This window comes from Calliphora vicina, chromosome 1, assembly GCF_958450345.1.
Source record: "Calliphora vicina chromosome 1, idCalVici1.1, whole genome shotgun sequence".
Lineage (NCBI taxonomy): Eukaryota > Metazoa > Arthropoda > Insecta > Diptera > Calliphoridae > Calliphora > Calliphora vicina.
Genome location: NC_088780.1, coordinates 36,006,153 through 36,030,453, shown reverse-complemented (window position 1 = coordinate 36,030,453; position 24,301 = coordinate 36,006,153). Strand labels below are relative to the sequence as shown.

General features: G+C 31.9%; 1 protein-coding gene across 1 annotated transcript in view; it reads right to left on the bottom strand.

Annotated features, from left to right (window-relative positions):
- Positions 1-9,729: 9,729 nt before the first annotated feature.
- Lgr1 (Leucine-rich repeat-containing G protein-coupled receptor 1) overlaps positions 9,730-24,301 on the bottom strand; it is a 63,535-nt gene continuing 48,963 nt past the window's right edge. The window contains exons 11-17 of the mRNA XM_065508475.1: positions 23,297-23,506; positions 16,186-16,338; positions 15,947-16,092; positions 11,702-11,930; positions 11,381-11,576; positions 11,119-11,315; positions 9,730-10,219 (exon numbers count right to left, since the gene is read on the bottom strand). Of these exons, the coding sequence (XP_065364547.1) occupies positions 10,048-10,219; positions 11,119-11,315; positions 11,381-11,576; positions 11,702-11,930; positions 15,947-16,092; positions 16,186-16,338; positions 23,297-23,506 (1,303 nt within the window). The 3' untranslated portion in view covers positions 9,730-10,047. The remainder of the gene's footprint in view (positions 10,220-11,118; positions 11,316-11,380; positions 11,577-11,701; positions 11,931-15,946; positions 16,093-16,185; positions 16,339-23,296; positions 23,507-24,301) is intronic.

Here is a 24,301-nt window from a genome sequence, read left to right as displayed (position 1 = left end):
CGAACGTAACTGATTCATTTGAAGCAAGCATTGGCCGAAAAACGACCAGAATATGCGTACAGATATGAAACCGTAATATTCCATAACAACGCTAGGCCATATGTTGAAATACCTATTAAAAAGGGAAGAAGTGGTTGTGAAGTTTGACTGACTATTGTTTGTTTCTATCGATGCAGAGCGCTCTCTCTGGAATACGCTTCACTTCATAACAGAGTATCTGAACTTGGCTTGATTAGTTTTTGGTCTCAAATGATGAGCAGTTCATTTGGCGCGGAATCCATATGTTCCCAGAAAGATGGGAAAAGGTCATGGCTAACAATGACCAATTACTTTGAATAAATTTATATTATACAATTGTTTTAAAATAAAAACTAAAAATATAATTTGAAAGTAAATTTTTAATTAGGCTTAAGTTCATTTTTATTATAATTTATTTGTAATTATATATATAAAAAAAGTTCGAATAATTACCAAAAATCTATAAATAAAAACTAAAAACTTTAAAAGATCTCGTATTTTTAAATCATACACCCAATAATTTAAAAAATTAATAACATTTAAAAATCTTTATAATACATGGAGAGCTTCAAAGTATTTTAAAAATAAAATTTGGTAAGATTTTCTAAGTTACGTTCAAAGAAAAGAAAACTTGTATTCACCGAAATACAATTTGAGTTTTAAAATAATATAACTGATTTCGATAAAATCTTAATAAATCTTAATATTATAAATCAAACAATTGATATTTATAGGTTTTTTTATTGTGATTTACCACAGCAATTTATATAGTTATTTTTTTATAATAATAAAAATTAATAAATATAAATAAATAAATACATGATTCATTAAATAAAGATATATCAATAATATTTTGTTAAATTGTACATTTCAGCATTGTTTTTCATTTATTTTTTGTCATAAATCACACAATTAAACAAATATATTCAATTACATTTAAGGGCTTATGTAAACAAATATTTATAACACACATAGGATTTTTCAATAGCTCCAATTAAGGAGTGAGATCGAAAAATTCTTAACATACATATATGTTTATAAAAAAGAAACCACTAAACTTACAGCTTTAATTTTTTTTTTATTTGATTGAAATTATTATTACAATTTACAAAAAAAATTATTTTTATAGTTTTAATCACTAGTGATGAAATTTTGAACCTTTTTCGGAAACCCTTCCATTAACGTTTTTATAGTGCTTTCTGTCACTTTGCTCGAACATGTAGTCCATCTCCGTTTAAAATCTACCACACTTTTGGACACCTTTTTTGTACTCTTCAATTCTCTTTTAACAAGAGCCCAATATCTCTCCACTGGCCTTAGCTCCGGGCAGTTTGGAGGATTTGCCTCTCTTGGTACAAATACCACATTATTGTTCTTGTACCACTCAAGGGCTTGTTTGCCATAGTGACAGGATGCCAAGTCAGGCCAAAAATAAGTGGACACATTATGAAGTCTTATGAATGGAAGCAGCCTTTTTTGTAAACATTCCTTGATGTAAATTTCGGTATTTATAGAGCCCGTTGTAACAAATGAGTGGCTTCTTTTGCCGCAACTGCATATTGCTTGCCATACCAAGAACTTTCTGGGAAATTTTGTCTGCTTTTGGGTCCTAAACTTTTCTTCAACATTCCCTCGAGCATCAGCAACATAAAATTTTTGACCTGGAAGTTGCGAAAAATCTGCCAGAACATACGTTTCGTCATCCATTATGCAGCAAGAATATTTTTTTATAAAACTTGACTTCAATTTCCGTGCTCTGTTTTTGGCCTCTAAATTTTTAGTAGCGTTCCTGTCAGGAACTTTTTGAGCCTTGTATGTTTTTAAACCTGCATTAGCTTTAACTTTTCGTACCAAATAGTCCGAGCACTGAGCTAACCGGGCTGCTTTCCTACCGGATGTGTTGGGAGCTCTTTTGAAAATGCGTTCTATTTTTTTGGCTTTAGAAACATCATGTGGACCATTCCTTCTACCTGAACCAGGTTTTCTATCAACTGACAAGTTCTCCCGGTACTGTTTAATAACATTGGAAACAGTTTGACGGCAGACCTTTGTATGCTTGGCCAACTTTTTGTAAGACCAAGTTGGGTTTTGTTGAAAATATTTAATAATTTCAGTACGCACTTTTTTCTGGTCACTCATTTTAATCAGATTAACAAAAAAATTAATATAATTGACATTACACATAATAACTGACATGTTTTTCAAAGGTAACTTGATCAAAAAAAAATTCAAATAATACTTGGGTTAAAAAATGTAATGAAAAACGTGTGTTAAGAATTTTTCGATCTCACTCCTTATTTCAAAAATATTTTATAAAATATTTTTTAATACACAAATATCTTACTTACAATAAAAACACCCACTTACATACATATACAAAATTAATAATTTAGTTTTTTATTTATTTATATACAATAAAAATTGATTTTACAGATTATTTATTATTGAAAAAAATTAACAAATTAAGCGTTTGATATTAAATAAATATTATGGCACTTCAAAATGCCACAATCAGTATTTGACTGAAAAAAAAAATAAAACAATGCAATTTGTATATATATTTCCACAATATAAAAAATTTACTTTTATTGTACATATATAATAAATTGTTTATATATTTATACAATAATCTTAAAATAAGCTCAAAAGTTAATCTTCAGATTAGAAACTACCTAATAACACTGTGCTAGTTCGAAAATATAACAAGCGGGGACCCCGGCGAATAAACCTGTGAGGTTAGCTTTCATTTAAAAAATAATAAAGATTTATTTAAAATCGACATATGGGCAATTCCACGAGAATCGCTACCACGACTGAAGACACAAAATCCCTTGAAACTTTTTTTCAAGATGAATTGAATAGAAGAAAATAATAAAATGTTACTATGTATGTGAAAGTATTTAGATCTTATTACAACATTTTAAAGACAAAAACTAGGCTTCCAATTAGCTTGTAGTATGAAATGAATTTGACTCTAATTGTCAAATTGTTTATTGAAACCGAATGTATACTTTCTATTCACTTTGTTTAGTTTTTGTATACATATATTTACAGAATATATATGGTTTTATTATGAGAGCAAAATCTGTCACGTACGGTATGTCACATACGATATTAAATTGTATTTATTATAAAATCATCCAAAGATTGTTTTTATTTAAATATGTCGGATTGCAAAGGAAAAATATTTCGTTTAGTATAAGAAATTAAAAGAAAACATGACGCCTCTCACGATTCGAATATTTTCACATATTTCTACATGTACCTCAAAATGAGTTCCGTTTTATGTCACGTACGATATACCCTTATTTTGCTCAATATTTTGGACAACAATATTAAGAAAGAACTTTTTATTATTTAGTACCCTCTGAATGGAACATAAAGACCAAATTATTTTTCAGATACTCTTATTTTTGCAAAATCTATTCCACTCTATAGGCGTACAAATTTCACGTACGATGATATGGAATTGCCCATATGTAACTATATCAATTAAAAAAACATATTCTTGAAGAATATGCGTCCTAAAGAAACTCCTTGATTTGTTATAATTTTTAAGCAATAAAATACATTTCATATCCACCATCAATAAAAGATGATTAAATTTATCGCAGAACCACGATAATATATTTATACCCTACACCACCATAGTGGGGAGGGTATTATGCGTTTGTGCAGATGTTTGTAACGCCCAAAAATATTAGTCTAACACCCACCTTAAAGTATACCGATCGACTTAGAATCACTTTCTGAGTCGATTAAGCGATGTCCGTCCGTCCGTCCGTCTGGTCGGCTGGCTGGCTGTCCATGTAAACCTTGAGCGCAGAGTACAGGTCGCAATTTTGAAGATATTTCGATCAAATTTGGTACATATTATTTTTTCGGCTCAAGGACCAAGCCTATTGAAACTGGCTGAAATCCGTCCACTATTTCACCTAGCCCCCATACAAATGTCCTCCCGAAATTGGACTTTTCGGTCATAAATGTTTAATTTATATATGTATCTCCACAAATTCCGCTCCAAATAAGTTTTATATACACAAAATTCATGTCACCAAATTTTGTTACGATCGGTCCATAATTAGTCATAGCCCCCATATAGACCCGCTTCCGAAAATCAGTTTAACGTGCATAAATCGCTTAAAAATGTTGGTGTACACACAAAATTCAACATAGTTAACTTTAATATAGACATAAATCACACGACCTAATTTCATGGTGATCGGTCCATAATTGGTCTTAGCCCCCATATAACCCCACTTCCGAAAATCACTCAAAAATATAAATTAATGAAATTTTAAAAGAAAAATTTTTTTTGCTCTTTTACTTAGTGTAGGGTATTATATGGTAGGGCTTGACCGACCATACTTTCTTACTTGTTTTATTATGGGTCCTTATGATATTCTAAGACGATCTAGCTATGTCCGTTTGTCCGTCTGTCTGTGTGTTGACAACACGAAACGAAAATTGCTGCTTACTCCCTGTTGATAAAGTTTCTATGGAATAGATAATGGGCAATATCAGTCCATGATTTCATCTAGCCCCCATACAACTGTCCCACCGGGAAACTGTTTTTGCACTCATAAATATGTTGTTTATCCTTATAAAATGTTGCTCAAATTAGTTCTAAATGAGGAGCCGCAGAACAAAAGGTACTTTTTCGCACATTTCAAATTTTTGGGAAAATGAGTTTTATTTATTTCGCCCCCTTAAAAAACTGCATGAACCTGGAAATGGTAACAAGTTTCTTACTTATCTATAGATACATCTAACTGCCATAAGTCACCACATTAAATGTTAAGGATGTTTGATATAAAACCATTTTAATATCGGAAAAAGAACCTTTTATTAAAAAATAAAGAAAAAAAAGTACATTTTATTAAAAACAAAATTAAAAAGTATCTTTTTAATGCGTTTTTTTAACGATCATATTTTAAATGAATGTTTTTAATCCTGATCTAATATATTAACAAATTACACATTGAAATTAAATAATTTTTTTTGCGTTTTATACAAATATTGTACGTTTTATTAAGCACCAATTTATTAGAACCCATTTACTTAGTCAAAAAATTAAAAAATTTTGCTGACTTGATTGTTTCTAGAAGATTTCAACCCAAATATTATAAAAATATCAACAAACCACTTTTTGAAAAGATGCAAAAAAGTACCTTTTGTTCTGCGGCTCCTCAAATACTGTTAAATTATATTGTAAAGTATATCGAAAATCGGTCAACATTTGTCCCTGGTCTCGATACAAGGCCCCCCTCAGAAAATTTCTTAAACATTCATAATTCTCTCTTAACAAGTTTTATATGAACTTAAATCTTTCTACCCACTTTTGTGAGGATACACCCCATATCGCCCCTATATCAGAAAAATATTTTACTGTCACATATTAATGGGGTTATAGAAGATTCGGCAGAGCTGAATATAACACTCTTGCTTGCTTTATTTGTTAATGTTAAATACATTTTAAAAAGGAAAGAATATCACTATGTAATTATGTAAGTAATGGTTTTTTTGGCTTGGACTTTGTTCTGTCAAGTTGGCATATAAAAATGTTCTTCGCTAACTTATGAATTTAACTTATAAATTTAAGACTGTTTTTATTTGCCTGGCATTTTTAAAAGTTCTAATGATGTTTCGATAGTCCTGACGTACAGCTTTCCGTTTGCAGCCCCTATTTTCTATTTTTTATACCCTACACCACCATAGTGGGGAGGGTATTATGCGTTTGTGCAGATGTTTGTAACGCCCAAAAATATTAGTCTAACACCCACCTTAAAGTATACCGATCGACTTAGAATCACTTTCTGAGTCGAATAAACGATGTCCGTCCGTCCGTCCGTCCGTCCGTCTGGTTGGCTGGCTGGCTGTCCATGTAAACCTTGTGCGCAGAGTACAGGTCGCAATTTTGAAGATATGTCGATCAAATTTGGTACATATTACTTTTTCGGCCCAAGGACCAACCCTATTGAAACTGGCTGAAATCCGTCCATTATTTCACCTAGCCCCCATACAAATGTCCCCTCGAAATTGGACTTTATCGGTCATAAATGTTTAATTTATCTATGTATCTACACAAATTTCGCTCCAAATAAGTTTTATATATACAAAATTCATGTCACCAAATTTTGTTACGATCGGTCCATAATTAGTCATAGCTCCCATATAGACCCGCTTCCGAAAATCACTTTAACGTGCATAAATCGCTTAAAAATGTTGGTATACACACAAAATTCAACATAATTAACTTTCATATAGACATAAATCACACGACCTAATTTTATGGCGATCGGTTCATAATTGGTCATAGCCCCCATATAAGGCCCACTTCCGAAAATCACTCAAAAATATAAATTATTGATATTTTAAAAGAAAAATATTTTTACTCATTTACTTGGTGTAGGGTATTATATGGTCGGGCTTGACCGACCATACTTTCTTACTTGTTTTTCTTTATATTCAATAGTGTTTCATATTAATTTGATCATTGTACTTTCAACTAATACAATATTGCTAGGTCCTGCAGCTGATATACAGACCCACCGCATGTTTTATAGCACATAGATTTGTTGCCAATCTAATTATTCGACATTTCAATTAAAAATTATATCTTTTATTACTTTTCAGGACTAGTAGGAAAATTTTAAACAAATTAAAAGATACCTTTAGTAAAAATTGTTATAAGTAGAACCGAGCACTACCCCCAATGAACCAAGCATGTAAACAGTTATGTGTCAGTTAGCTTTTCTAGAGAAGTTGTATCTCTTATAAATTAAATAATTTACTTATAAAATAATCTAAATAAATTCCTAATAGCCCAATTACAAAATCTTGTCTATATTAAAATGAAACATTTACAGTTAATATAAATATTTTACAAAATAAAATACATTTCAATTGTGTTTACAATTACATATAAAAATTACATTTATTGGTTCTTGAAGATTACCTTTTTTTAGATTCAATTAATACATTAGATATCAAATGTGTTTATAGTTCTCTTATGATTATATCATTACAAAGCTTTTATATAAATATACAGATTAAATATGTATATATGCATTCAGTTATATTTAAAATTAAATGACAAAATATCTAGAAAAAAATACTGTCATAATTTTAAATTGTTAATATTAATTAATTAATGATAATGTAGAGTTTAGAACATGGCCTATTGTCATTGACAATTATTTTGGGGTTTACTAATCGTATTTAAATGTAACACCTAAAAGTATGCTATAAATGAATTACGTTGTGACTTAGTAACACACCATTTAAATGATTTTTTATAGACTGCACCAACCAAAGTGGTGAATTTATACATGTTTGTCATTTTTATTAGATGCTAAAACGTTACGTACTACTTTTGGGATACGAACTACAAGTACCACATTTTTCAAAATATCTACCAGTACTTTGCGCACAAGCGTTACATGAATAACCAGCCAGACGGACAGACATTAATAAAAAATACTAATATTTTTGGGAGTTACAAACAGCAATGCAAACTCATAATACCCTCATTATGGTGGGTTCAAATAAACCGGTTTACATAAACAACCTAAATTACGAAGAAAACCCGATTTTCGGTTGACAGATTTATAAAAACTAGTCCCAAATGTGTGTCGTAAAATGTGATCGTGTAAATGGGCTGTTAGTAATATTTATCTATGAGCAAACAAAGTACATATGTAAATAAAAAAGTGAGTCAGAAAAAAACTTATACACACTATTCCAGCCAACAATTCTCTTTGGTCCAACAAATTATTATTTTTTTAATCACGTTGGCTTTTCAAAATATGTCAGATATTATTTTTTCCAAAACATCATTTTCAATTGTTATTTCAGTCAAAATGGTCACCGGAAAAAAGTACCTGAAATAATAATTAAAGCTTTTCAAAGACAATCAAATATCGAATTTCAAAAAAAGATCTAAAGATTCATTGTAACACTATTTCAAAAGCCATTAAACAGTATAAAGAAGACTTGAACATAGAAAGATAAACTGGATCAGGAAGATCCTTTCTTAAAACAGCACAGAGTTACTTAATTTTTCTGGCGCGATTTGGGATCATGCCAGTATGAAAAAATGCCCTTGAGTAGTATTCAAATAACAATTTTGTACAACGGGAATAAAATCCATCCAACAGTGCAGAACTTCGGTCTGTGGAAAGATATTGAGCTCCTGTAAAAAAAAGAATTAAAGATCACAGGAAAGGTATTCCAGGACATGTCCGAATTTAAGCGTAAGTAGACAACCTCATCCAAAAAGCTAAACGGAAGCAACTATAAAATATGCAATAAAATCTTTATTTATTAACAAAACTCAATGAAATTTTCAACGTTTTTTTTAAAAATTTTCATTCTAAATAATAAAGTGTAAAAAAACTCATAATCATAATATCAAAGGGAATTCTGCAATTCCTTAAAATTTTAGCAAAATTCCCAAATATGGCATTTTTTACAAATTTGCCCATACGGTTCACATTTCCTTTGGGTCTCGGAAAATACTTTGGGGATAAATTTGGAACACATAAAGGTTTCTATTGCTGCTTTCCGTTTTGTGATCTCAGCTTAGGGATTTTAGGACATGTGGTCCAAAGTTGACCACATTCCCAAATATGGCATTTTTTACAATTTTACCCATAGGTTTCACATTTCGCTCGGGGCTGGGAAAATACTTTAAGGGATAAATAGAGAACACATCAAGGTTTCTAATGGTGCTTTCCGTTTTCTGATTCCAGCTTTGGGATTTTAGGACATTTGGTCCAAAGTTTAAATTTTTATAAAAAATTGGTTATTCGAAAAATAGGACATGTTTTTTATATCAAAATTTCATAAAGATATCTTATAGAATGTATGAAATTATTATATGTTCTTAAAGAAAGTTTTTTTTAATAAAAAAGGAGGTCACCTACCTTTTCGCCCAAAAAACAGCAAAAATCTAATATTTTTTGAATTATTTAATTGAAAATCGTTTATTTTTGAATCCATAATTGCTATTAGTCTGAAATCTTTTGTATGTTATTGATAATTTAGTTGTCTAACTAACAAATAAAGTTCGTGTCCATTCGGTCCAAAAGTGCGCCCTACATTTTTATAAAAGCGGACCCAGGTATGGAAAAATTTTTGAATTTAAATTTTGAAATGTATATAAATCGAAAATTATAAGAGATAAATAGCATACGCAAGCAATTTTTTTCAAGACCTAGCCAAGTGTTTTTCAAAAATATAATAATCTTAGAAATCGGAAACAAAAAAATGGCAAGTCTTTAAAATTTTTACATGTCGAAGGTACCGTTCTTTGAGCACCAATGGCGCTGACCCTGGAGCATTTGTTGGACTCATTTTAACAACTTGAACTCGAATACTCTTTGGCTATGCTCACAACAAATTTTGATTCCGACCAGCCGTTTAGAAATGCTAGATTTATTTCCATAAAAATTTGGTTCTGCCCCACTGTGAGCTGTGCATAATTTTCCTATCCAGAGGTGGTCGACTTTGACAACCCGTATCTCACTTTGTACTCCAACACACTAATCATAAAGTTAATTTCCTTATATTGTATGTCCTCCTCTACAATTCGTTCATACATTATTTTGCAATCGGACCATTAGTTTAACAGATTCGGAATTATTACCACTTTTTTGCCATCAGCAGTTACAAAATATTATCTCTTAAGTACATGACCATTGATCTTAATAATTTTTTAAATAATTTTATCTAGAATTTTATAAATATTTTTCACATACATACACATACACACACATCCATATTTACACTTATTTAAATATTTTTCTTATCAGTTAATATCTTATTTATAAATTTCCTTAAATCTATGTTAAAATTATATTTTATTTAAATCATTCAGCTACTTTGGACATCACATTACTTCGTTACTGTTCTTAAATTGTCTTTCGTTTTGCAGTTTTCTGTTTAAAGACCTGATTTTTATTTGATTTCAATCTCAATTTTTGCCTCAGTATCACACTCGTTTGCTTGCCTAATTTTTTGCCACTTTCATACAAAGTCTTCTTTATTCTTTAACATCATTTGAGATTCAGGTGGGGTAATACTTTGTTGGGTTTTTGGTATGAGAGAGCCACGTTGTACGGAGCAGGTAAAATTTGTGGTGCCCGGAAATGAGATGCTGTTTTTGTATTTTAAAGCTTTTTGTTTGCAGAGACCGAATCTAAAAGGAAATAGAAATTCAATTTTTGAAAATTGTTATGATCCATAATAAAGCTGCTAGAAGGCGGATTTGTCAGCTCCGATTGTAATGAAATTTACCACAGTTATTATGTATTGCAAATGTTTATCAACTTTTATAGACTTTTTGTATCGAGACCCTTTCCGGTCCAGAAATATGACGTTTTAAAAATTTAAAAAATTAAAAATTTCACAAAACTGTTCATAAGAAAATTTCACAAGAAAAACGGGGTCAAATCGCACGATCTGGGAGGCCAGTTAACTTCACCTACACGTGAGATGACTATCCCTACAAATCGCTGGTGGAAAATGTCCAACGTGCCATGAGCTGTATGGCACGTAGCTCTGTCCTGTTGAAACCACATGTCTTTGCTGACCATATCATCCAATTCAGGCCAAAATAAGTTGGCCTGGCTAACGTTGTTCCCAAAGAAATATGGCAGAGCCCAATATCCACACCATACAGTGACTTTTACGAGATGCAGGAAAATCATGTGGATTGGTACCTATCCCAAATTCTACAATATTATTTGATGGGTCTCATCGTAAAATGGGCAAAGGGTCTCGAGTCTTTGATAAACACTTACAACGTATAATGCTGGGTATACACGATACTATTTTTCGTACTAATCGTAGTATGAGTTGAAGTACGATTTTGTGATAGACGTTACTACAAATCGTACTATTACCTTTGAAAAAAATGACAAGTAATAAAAATATCACAAAAATCAAAAATTTTTGATTTTCATACTTCGTTAGTACGACAACATGATACACGTTACTAATTTCATACTTATACGATTTATCGTACGACTTATCGTAACGTGTATACCTAGCATAATAATTGTGATAAATTTAAAATTTATTTATATTTCAACTCACTTGGCCAACAAGGTGTACAAATCCTGGCGATATTGAGACGTCAGTATGGCATATAAATAAGGATCAGCGCAAGAATTCAAAGGATAGAAAAACACTAATAATATCTTTGATTTAGTAACATTAATCAAAGGATAGCCCGCCAAAGCAGTTAGGGCAAAGAAGGCAATGGGAGCCCAACAGGCAAAATTTGTAAAAACCTAAAAATTTAAACAAAAAGTTTATCAAATTATAAAAAAACTAAACATAAAACCACACAACTCACTAGCAAAGCCATCTTCTTGGCCACACTCATTTCACCCCTGGAGTTGCTATGAGCATGACGGGTCTCCTCGCCCAGCGACAAATAGATTTGGCCATAACAAATGGCTATAATAAAAAATGCTGAACCATTTAGACCCATTATGGCCACCAAGTAAACGGTATCAAAGGGATCTCTATTTTCCATGGGCAAACAAATACTAGACAGAAGTAAAAAAAAAAAACAATACAAAAAATAAATAATTTATAATCTTGTAACTAAGAACAGCAATTTATTTGTTTAGCAGCATTTAGCTGGCTGCTGTTGTTCTTGATTTTTACTTACCTGGTCGATGAATAATTACTAATACCAAATAATGGCAATAAGGACATAACAACCGAGTAAATCCAACCGCCAATCATGATGTAAGCAGCGGGTCTGATTTTAATGCGATGATTCAAGTACATGGCATGTGTTATGGCCAGCCAACGTTCTATCGTTATAACCGTCAGTGTAAAAACTGATAAATGGCTGGCAAAGACCGTCAGGAAACCAGCCACTTTACAGCCAGCACCTGTAATAGCAAAACACACAATAAATAGACATTGAAGCCAGTGATTTATTATTGTATTTATGTACATAAAAATAGATAAAGGAATGGTTAAATAAATTCCTGATGCTTTAACTTAACTATTAAATACAATAAAAATTACTTATTTAGCAGGGAAAGCAAGTAATAAATAAAGTTAAAATAGCTACCAATAAACTAGATTACATTAAAATTGTGTTCCAACTAAAAATTTCAATAACCTTCTATTTGTTTCAATGAAAATTTAAATCTTCATAATAATTTCGAAAGCCATAAAAATCATAATTTATGTATTGAAAACTGTTCAATAAAATTATATTAGTATGAAAATAACTATCTTTAGTTAAATTTTCATTAAGAAAAAATTCGAACTTAAGTTCGAAAATTCAGACTTAAATTCGAATTTTCGAACTTGACAAAAATATAAAATTTGTCACTTGAGCTTAAAATAAAGCTAAAGCAAATGATTACCAATATTTTTTAAATATTTAGTCATTTCCAATATTCGAAAATTGTTGAAATATAAATTTCGAAAATAAAAACATTATTAGTATGAAAGTAACAATTTTTAAATAAGAAAAATGTTCGAATTTCGAATTTTTGAACTTGTGAAAAATTTTAAATTTATCACCCAACATTAAAATAAAGCAACATTAAATGGTTACCAATATACATATATTTTTTAAATATTTAATAATTTCGAATATCGAAAATATTAATTTCAAAAATAAAAACTTAAAAAAATATTCAAAATTTAAGGAAACTATTAAAATTTAAAAAACAAATATTTTTTTTAGGATTTTGGCTCAATTTTCAAAGTTGGAATATTCGAAGATCCTTGAAATACCCTCCCCTAAGTGGTAAATGAGGGTGATTTAAGTTTGTCATTCCGTGTGTAACATTGATAAATATTCATCTGAGGAATTTATATTTGGTCTCATATAGAAAGTCCTTACCTTCTCCTGTAAATTTCAAATTAATTGAGATAGAGCCTTTCTACATGAGACCAACAGTATGCATATTATTGATCCTTATGAAATTAGAAGTCGATTGAGTAAGAAAGTATAGCCAGTCATGCCCGACCATATGATACCCTACACCGAGTATATGATTATAAACAGTTTGCTTTTAATATTTATATGGGAGCTATGACTATAGGTGGCACTTCTTCTCGATATATAAAACTTATTTGTGTTGAATTTTATTTGAATAGCTTAATTTTTAAAGATTAATGCTCGTTAAAGTGATTTTCGAAAGTGGGCTTTATATAGGAGCTATGACTAATTATGAACCGATCGCCACAAACATATTTGAGTTGCATTTTATTTGGATACTAACAAATTTCAGGGATTTATGCCCACAAATAAAATTTTCGATAATGGTTCTTATGTGGAGCTATGGAAAATTGTGTACCGATCGGTACTACATTTGGTAGTGTGAGTAAATTATTTTCAGATAGGGCAGTTGTATGAGGTTTAGGGGAAATTATGATCCGATTCCAATCAAATTCAATAGGGTTCGCCATTGGTTTGATTACAAGGTTTACAAGGACGGACGGTCAGACGGACGGGCGGATGGACATCGCCTTAACGACTCAGAAAGTGATCCTGAGCAGATACTTAAAGGTGGGTGTTGGCACAATATCTTTGCACGTTACAAACATTAGCACTAACCCGATATACCCTCCCCACCATGGTGGTGTAGAATTTACAAAGAAATGTTTCTTGTATCCATAAGCAGTTTGGTATTTTTCTCTTTTGCATTTTGGTTTGAATATATTACAGATAATTCCATGAAATTTTGCACACGTTATTTTTAAGATAAAAGAACACACTTTTATCATAAAAATGGTAAGAATCGGGCCTTGATTTTTCCTAGACTCCATAAATTTCTTCCCGAAATATGACTCTATGGTACATAAATGCCTATATAATAGCCACATCTATACAAAATTCTGGAAAATTAAGTTTCAAGTAAAAAAAAAATCAAAAGACCATATTTTTGGTGTATCGGTCAATATTTCACAATAGCCCCCATATTTAGAATACACATAAATAATTTACATATGGGCAATTCCATATCATCGTACGTTACGTTTGTACGCCAATAGGGTGGAATAGATTTTGCAAAAATAAGAGCATCTGAAAAATAATATGGTAATAATAATATAATATATTCCATTCAGAGGGTACTACATTTTAAAATAATAAAAAGTTCTTTCGAAATATTGTTGTTCAAAATATGGAGCGAAATAAGTGTATATCATACGTGACATAAAACGGAACTCATTTTGAGGTACATGTAGAAATATGCGAAAATATTCGAATCGTCAGAGGCGTTATGTTTTCTTTTAATTTCTTACACTACACGAAATATTTTTCCTTTACAATCCGTCATATTTAAATAAAAACAATCTATGGATGATTTTATAGTAAATAAAATTTAATATCGTACGTGACATACCATGTGTGACAGATTTTTCTCTTATAATAAAACAATATACATACATATATTCTGTAAATATATGTATACAAAAACTAAAAAAATTAATAGAAAATATAGATACATTCGGTTTCAATAAACAATTTGACAATAGCAAAAAAACAATCAGAGTCAAATTCATTTCATATTACAAGCTAATTGGTAGCCTAGTTTTCGCCGCAAGTTTAGCCTAAATCACACCTAAAACATTAAAAAATTAAATATAATCAGTTTAAAGTATTATTTTTGTCTTTAAAATGTTGTAATATGATCTAAATACTTTCACATACGTAGTAACATTATTTTCTTCTACTCAAATCATCTTGAGAAAAAGTTTCAAGGGTTTTTCTTTTTTCAGTTGTGGTAGCGATTCTTGTGGAATTGCCCATATATCGTTATTAGGCTGTACTTCGAAATAAATAATCCCCATTTTGTATATTAAAATCGCTGTTCTGAATTTTATGAAGATCGACCCATAATTTGTCGTAGCTCCCATATAGAGACCATATCCTACATAAATATCTAAAAATATCGATATCGAACCAACACTATTAGTAATTTGTGTCTGGAAATCATACTACTGGATTTTGTGACTACCGATCACATAATTGGCCTTAGCTCCCACATAAGGTCCACTTCCGAAAATCACTTAAATACTCATAAATCTCTTATAAAAAGCTTTATTAGGTTAAAATTATAAATATATAATTCCCATATAAAAAAAATCGAAATCGAGGATCGGGTCATTACTGGTCACAGCTCCAATATAGCGACCACATCCAACCCCTTTATTCATAATCAATTTCTAATTTTATAAGCAAAACCATACAGCTGGATTTTGTGACTTTATACATAGCTTCTATTTAAGGCCTATATCCGGAAAATTCATTAAACTCGAATATATCTCAAATGTTTCACTACTAAGGCTAGAAATCCTCAATAGTATGCACTGAGTATGGATATTCTATTGTTAATACCAGTATAGTTTTTTATACATATTTCTCATTATATTTATATGGGGGTATTTAAAGTAAGCCAAATATAGTACTCTAACTTGTTTATAATAAATACAAAATATTAATAACTTTGAAAATAATCAGGGATTTAACTTCCAGACTATTACAATTTTCAATTCATTATATTTAATTGATAGACATATTTTACTACTGTAGAAATTCCATGAAATAATCCAATTATCATGGATAACTGAATTAACATTAAGTCAGTTGTATGTTGAAACATAACAAGCAAAAATATTCTAATTGTAGCACCCAACAATCAGACTAGCTCAACATTTCCGCATTAAAATCTCATAAATAAAATATTTTATCCAAAAATAAAAATTCTTACTGTCTGTTGCAATTTCAAGAGAACAATTTAAAGGTCATCCCATTGTATGTCCCATTACCATAGTTACCAACTACAAAAATATTTACAACTCAATAATATCTCAAGAAAACATCTATCTGGCAATCAGACAATAATCAAATTACTGAAATACACTTACTTACGTTACTTACCATATTGCCAATCGTAAGCATAATTGAAGTATTCACCCATGGAATGTGCATCAATCGATGCTATTAATAGCAGATATAAACCCAAACACAGGTCAGCAAATGCCAAGTGGCACATCAGGAAACGTGGTACTGATGGTGTTTCGGCTCTGCAAGTAGAAAAATCATAAACATTTTTTTGGTTTGAATGTCACCAATTCTTGTACAACACAGAGATCGCTGTTGAAAGTTGGTCAATTTACTTTATCGATAGAATCACAACAAGAACAGCCACATTTCCAATGACAGCCAAACCGACTACAATCCATACAGATGTACGTAACCATTGATAACCCATTACATCTTCGCAGGGATTCAAGGCATTTGGGATGGGATAACATTCGACATCATGTTTTCTGTTTGAGGAAAAACGAAAGGAATATTTTTATTTTATTTGTTTGTTTGTATATACTCATTTAAAAAAGTGTTTTAAAACAAATATTGCAGGCTAAATTTGCATTTGACATTGCGGTTGGAGAAAAATTCATTCGAAATATGAATTCTAGGGTAATAACTAAAAGTGCAAGTATTTATAATATTATTTTACTACGAAAAAAGCAGCCCAAGATAAAATTTGAATCATATTACTGTTCTTGACTAGACTATGACTAGACTATGACTAGACTATGACTAGACTATGACTAGACTATGACTAGACTATGACTAGACTATGACTAGACTATGACTAGACTATGACTAGACTATGACTAGACTATGACTAGACTATGACTAGACTATGACTAGACTATGACTAGACTATGACTAGACTATGACTAGACTATGACTAGACTATGACTAGACTATGACTAGACTATGACTAGACTATGACTAGACTATGACTAGACTATGACTAGACTATGACTAGACTATGACTAGACTATGACTAGACTATGACTAGACTATGACTAGACTATGACTAGACTATGACTAGACTATGACTAGACTATGACTAGACTATGACTAGACTATGACTAGACTATGACTAGACTATGACTAGACTATGACTAGACTATGACTAGACTATGACTAGACTATGACTAGACTATGACTAGACTATGACTAGACTATGACTAGACTATGACTAGACTATGACTAGACTATGACTAGACTATGACTAGACTATGACTAGACTATGACTAGACTATGACTAGACTATGACTAGACTATGACTAGACTATGACTAGACTATGACTAGACTATGACTAGACTATGACTAGACTATGACTAGACTATGACTAGACTATGACTAGACTATGACTAGACTATGACTAGACTATGACTAGACTATGACTAGACTATGACTAGACTATGACTAGACTATGACTAGACTATGACTAGACTATGACTAGACTATGACTAGACTATGACTAGACTATGACTAGACTATGACTAGACTATGACTAGACTATGACTAGACTATGACTAGACTATGACTAGACTATGACTAGACTATGACTAGACTATGACTAGACTATGACTAGACTATGACTAGACTATGACTAGACTATGACTAGACTATGACTAGACTATGACTAGACTATGACTAGACTATGACTAGACTATGACTAGACTATGACTAGACTATGACTAGACTATGACTAGACTATGACTAGACTATGACTAGACTATGACTAGACTATGACTAGACTATGACTAGACTATGACTAGACTATGACTAGACTATGACTAGACTATGACTAGACTATGACTAGACTATGACTAGACTATGACTAGACTATGACTAGACTATGACTAGACTATGACTAGACTATGACTAGACTATGACTAGACTATGACTAGACTATGACTAGACTATGACTAGACTATGACTAGACTATGACTAGACTATGACTAGACTATGACTAGACTATGACTAGACTATGACTAGACTATGACTAGACTATGACTAGACTATGACTAGACTATGACTAGACTATGACTAGACTATGACTAGACTATGACTAGACTATGACTAGACTATGACTAGACTATGACTAGACTATGACTAGACTATGACTAGACTATGACTAGACTATGACTAGACTATGACTAGACTATGACTAGACTATGACTAGACTATGACTAGACTATGACTAGACTATGACTAGACTATGACTAGACTATGACTAGACTATGACTAGACTATGACTAGACTATGACTAGACTATGACTAGACTATGACTAGACTATGACTAGACTATGACTAGACTATGACTAGACTATGACTAGACTATGACTAGACTATGACTAGACTATGACTAGACTATGACTAGACTATGACTAGACTATGACTAGACTATGACTAGACTATGACTAGACTATGACTAGACTATGACTAGACTATGACTAGACTATGACTAGACTATGACTAGACTATGACTAGACTATGACTAGACTATGACTAGACTATGACTAGACTATGACTAGACTATGACTAGACTATGACTAGACTATGACTAGACTATGACTAGACTATGACTAGACTATGACTAGACTATGACTAGACTATGACTAGACTATGACTAGACTATGACTAGACTATGACTAGACTATGACTAGACTATGACTAGACTATGACTAGACTATGACTAGACTATGACTAGACTATGACTAGACTATGACTAGACTATGACTAGACTATGACTAGACTATGACTAGACTATGACTAGACTATGACTAGACTATGACTAGACTATGACTAGACTATGACTAGACTATGACTAGACTATGACTAGACTATGACTAGACTATGACTAGACTATGACTAGACTATGACTAGACTATGACTAGACTATGACTAGACTATGACTAGACTATGACTAGACTATGACTAGACTATGACTAGACTATGACTAGACTATGACTAGACTATGACTAGACTATGACTAGACTATGACTAGACTATGACTAGACTATGACTAGACTATGACTAGACTATGACTAGACTATGACTAGACTATGACTAGACTATGACTAGACTATGACTAGACTATGACTAGACTATGACTAGACTATGACTAGACTATGACTAGACTATGACTAGACTATGACTAGACTATGACTAGACTATGACTAGACTATGACTAGACTATGACTAGACTATGACTAGACTATGACTAGACTATGACTAGACTATGACTATGACTAGACTATGACTATGACTAGACTATGACTAGACTATGACTATGACTAGACTATGACTAGACTATGACTAGACTATGACTAGACTATGACTAGACTATGACTAGACTATGACTAGACTATGACTAGACTATGACTAGACTATGACTAGACTATGACTAGACTATGACTAGACTATGACTAGACTATGACTAGACTATGACTAGACTATGACTAGACTATGACTAGACTATGACTAGACTATGACTAGACTATGACTAGACTATGACTAGACTATGACTAGACTATGACTAGACTATGACTAGACTATGACTAGACTATGACTAGACTATGACTAGACTATGACTAGACTATGACTAGACTATGACTATGACTAGACTATGACTATGACTAGACTATGACTATGACTAGACTATGACTAGACTATGACTAGACTATGACTATGACTAGACTATGACTATGACTAGACTATGACTAGACTATGACTAGACTATGACTAGACTATGACTAGACTATGACTAGACTATGACTAGACTATGACTAGACTATGACTAGACTATGACTAGACTATGACTAGACTATGACTATGACTAGACTATGACTAGACTATGACTAGACTATGACTAGACTATGACTAGACTATGACTAGACTATGACTAGACTATGACTAGACTATGACTAGACTATGACTAGACTATGACTAGACTATGACTAGACTATGACTAGACTATGACTAGACTATGACTAGACTATGACTAGACTATGACTAGACTATGACTAGACTATGACTAGACTATGACTAGACTATGACTAGACTATGACTAGACTATGACTAGACTATGACTAGACTATGACTAGACTATGACTAGACTATGACTAGACTATGACTAGACTATGACTAGACTATGACTAGACTATGACTAGACTATGACTAGACTATGACTAGACTATGACTAGACTATGACTAGACTATGACTAGACTATGACTAGACTATGACTAGACTATGACTAGACTATGACTAGACTATGACTAGACTATGACTAGACTATGACTAGACTATGACTAGACTATGACTAGACTATGACTAGACTATGACTAGACTATGACTAGACTATGACTAGACTATGACTAGACTATGACTAGACTATGACTAGACTATGACTAGACTATGACTAGACTATGACTAGACTATGACTAGACTATGACTAGACTATGACTAGACTATGACTAGACTATGACTAGACTATGACTAGACTATGACTAGACTATGACTAGACTATGACTAGACTATGACTAGACTATGACTAGACTATGACTAGACTATGACTAGACTATGACTAGACTATGACTAGACTATGACTAGACTATGACTAGACTATGACTAGACTATGACTAGACTATGACTAGACTATGACTAGACTATGACTAGACTATGACTAGACTATGACTAGACTATGACTAGACTATGACTAGACTATGACTAGACTATGACTAGACTATGACTAGACTATGACTAGACTATGACTAGACTATGACTAGACTATGACTAGACTATGACTAGACTATGACTAGACTATGACTAGACTATGACTAGACTATGACTAGACTATGACTAGACTATGACTAGACTATGACTAGACTATGACTAGACTATGACTAGACTATGACTAGACTATGACTAGACTATGACTAGACTATGACTAGACTATGACTAGACTATGACTAGACTATGACTAGACTATGACTAGACTATGACTAGACTATGACTAGACTATGACTAGACTATGACTAGACTATGACTAGACTATGACTAGACTATGACTAGACTATGACTAGACTATGACTAGACTATGACTAGACTATGACTAGACTATGACTAGACTATGACTAGACTATGACTAGACTATGACTAGACTATGACTAGACTATGACTAGACTATGACTAGACTATGACTAGACTATGACTAGACTATGACTAGACTATGACTAGACTATGACTAGACTATGACTAGACTATGACTAGACTATGACTAGACTATGACTAGACTATGACTAGACTATGACTAGACTATGACTAGACTATGACTAGACTATGACTAGACTATGACTAGACTATGACTAGACTATGACTAGACTATGACTAGACTATGACTAGACTATGACTAGACTATGACTAGACTATGACTAGACTATGACTAGACTATGACTAGACTATGACTAGACTATGACTAGACTATGACTAGACTATGACTAGACTATGACTAGACTATGACTAGACTATGACTAGACTATGACTAGACTATGACTAGACTATGACTAGACTATGACTAGACTATGACTAGACTATGACTAGACTATGACTAGACTATGACTAGACTATGACTAGACTATGACTAGACTATGACTAGACTATGACTAGACTATGACTAGACTATGACTAGACTATGACTAGACTATGACTAGACTATGACTAGACTATGACTAGACTATGACTAGACTATGACTAGACTATGACTAGACTATGACTAGACTATGACTAGACTATGACTAGACTATGACTAGACTATGACTAGACTATGACTAGACTATGACTAGACTATGACTAGACTATGACTAGACTATGACTAGACTATGACTAGACTATGACTAGACTATGACTAGACTATGACTAGACTATGACTAGACTATGACTAGACTATGACTAGACTATGACTAGACTATGACTAGACTATGACTAGACTATGACTAGACTATGACTAGACTATGACTAGACTATGACTAGACTATGACTAGACTATGACTAGACTATGACTAGACTATGACTAGACTATGACTAGACTATGACTAGACTATGACTAGACTATGACTAGACTATGACTAGACTATGACTAGACTATGACTAGACTATGACTAGACTATGACTAGACTATGACTAGACTATGACTAGACTATGACTAGACTATGACTAGACTATGACTAGACTATGACTAGACTATGACTAGACTATGACTAGACTATGACTAGACTATGACTAGACTATGACTAGACTATGACTAGACTATGACTAGACTATGACTAGACTATGACTAGACTATGACTAGACTATGACTAGACTATGACTAGACTATGACTAGACTATGACTAGACTATGACTAGACTATGACTAGACTATGACTAGACTATGACTAGACTATGACTAGACTATGACTAGACTATGACTAGACTATGACTAGACTATGACTAGACTATGACTAGACTATGACTAGACTATGACTAGACTATGACTAGACTATGACTAGACTATGACTAGACTATGACTAGACTATGACTAGACTATGACTAGACTATGACTAGACTATGACTAGACTATGACTAGACTATGACTAGACTATGACTAGACTATGACTAGACTATGACTAGACTATGACTAGACTATGAAACATGGCAAATTACGGAAGGTGGAAAATTTTACTTTATACCCAATGAAAATATTAAAAAACTTATTTTGTTGTGTTTAGTTTAATCGACGTTAAAAACTACTTTAATGAAAGTATAATAAAATTATTGTCTTGTTTTGAACTGCTACCATTTACGCTTCAATTGCAATTCGTTGTTTATTTTCTGCCATTCTACTCAATTAGATTAATTATTTTTGCAAAATAGTTTATTTTAAGCACATTAAACACTTTATTGCCATTAGATTTGCAAATGTCAAACAGCAAATGCATTGTGTAGTAAATTTTTATTGTAAAGTCTCTAATTAAATAATGAAACTTTAATGGCAGCCATGACAGGATACAGGCTCTTAATTATAAAATAAATATTTATGGTATAAACAAATAAAATGTTATTAAGTCAAATACAAGAATTAAATTTGAAAAAATGTGGGGAAGCGTGTAATAAAATGAAGACGATCAAGTTTAAAAAAAAACGGAGATTTGATTAACTTTTTCTCAGCATGAGATAACATGAAAGTGTGAAAGTATAAAATAAGTGTGGAAGGTTACTTTGTTTTTTCTTTTGTGATTTATGAAGGTTTTCTTAGTATTTATTGAAGCTAAATATTTATTTTTAAATCGTTATTTGTGAATTAGGAAACTACGCCTTTTTCCATTTCAGCATAATTTAACTTTATTCAAATGCCATTTCTAAATTTAAATAAAAATTATTACCTGAATGTAAAATTTCCACAATATTCATCCAATTGACTTTCATCCGGTTCGATGGGTTCATGAAATTTACCAAAAAGTTCCTTCATGGAATCTGACATATAATCTTCCTCCACAAAATATTCTACATCAGGTTTGGACACATGTGCCCAAACATTGCTTTCGTTTTGTAATTCCTCTTGGCTAATGGAAAAGTCAGATCGCATTAAACGGCTGAAAGTAAAAAAAAGGAAACAAATAGAAATAAAATTGAATTCATATGGATTAAACTAAAATAAAAACTATATATAAGTAAAGTGGATGGATGAAGGTTGAAAGCTTTCAATAATATAATTAATTTCTGGCAGTATTCATGTGAGCAAGTGAATTCTTCTTTTAAATATGTATCCTGCTGTCAACGATTTGTCATGCAAAAAAGTAAACATGGAGCTGTCAATCATTTTATGTACTAAGTTGCTGTGTGTGGTCCTTTTTATATCCTTCACCTTCGTGAGAAAGGTATATACACTGGTACATATTCCTATAAACACACACTACTTTTTTTTAAAAAGATTGTTAAAATTAAATATGAACATATTTAGAGGGCTACAAATTTGTTTATTAAATTAGCTAAGACTTCACTTAAAATATTGTTTACAAAAAAAATTCATTTGTACTTTATTTATTTTTTTTTACTTAATTTTCGAGATTAACAGCCATTTTAAATGATGATCCTTTGTTATGGTTTGTTTCAAAAATACGGTCTGGCATTGATTCCACTAATTTTTTAAGCAGATTGGAATCAATTTCCTCCCAGACTTGTTTAATTCTTAGTTTCAGCTCTGTCACAGCTTTCATTCTGGGCATTATTTGCATAAACTTTACGGGCCATGTATCCCCACAAGTTCTCCATTGGGTTTAAGTCCGGACTATAAGCCGGCCAGTCAGATAGAGGAATGCTATGTTCATTAAACCAAGATTTCGATTGCTTAGAAACATGGATTGCAGCATTATCTTGTTGGAATATGC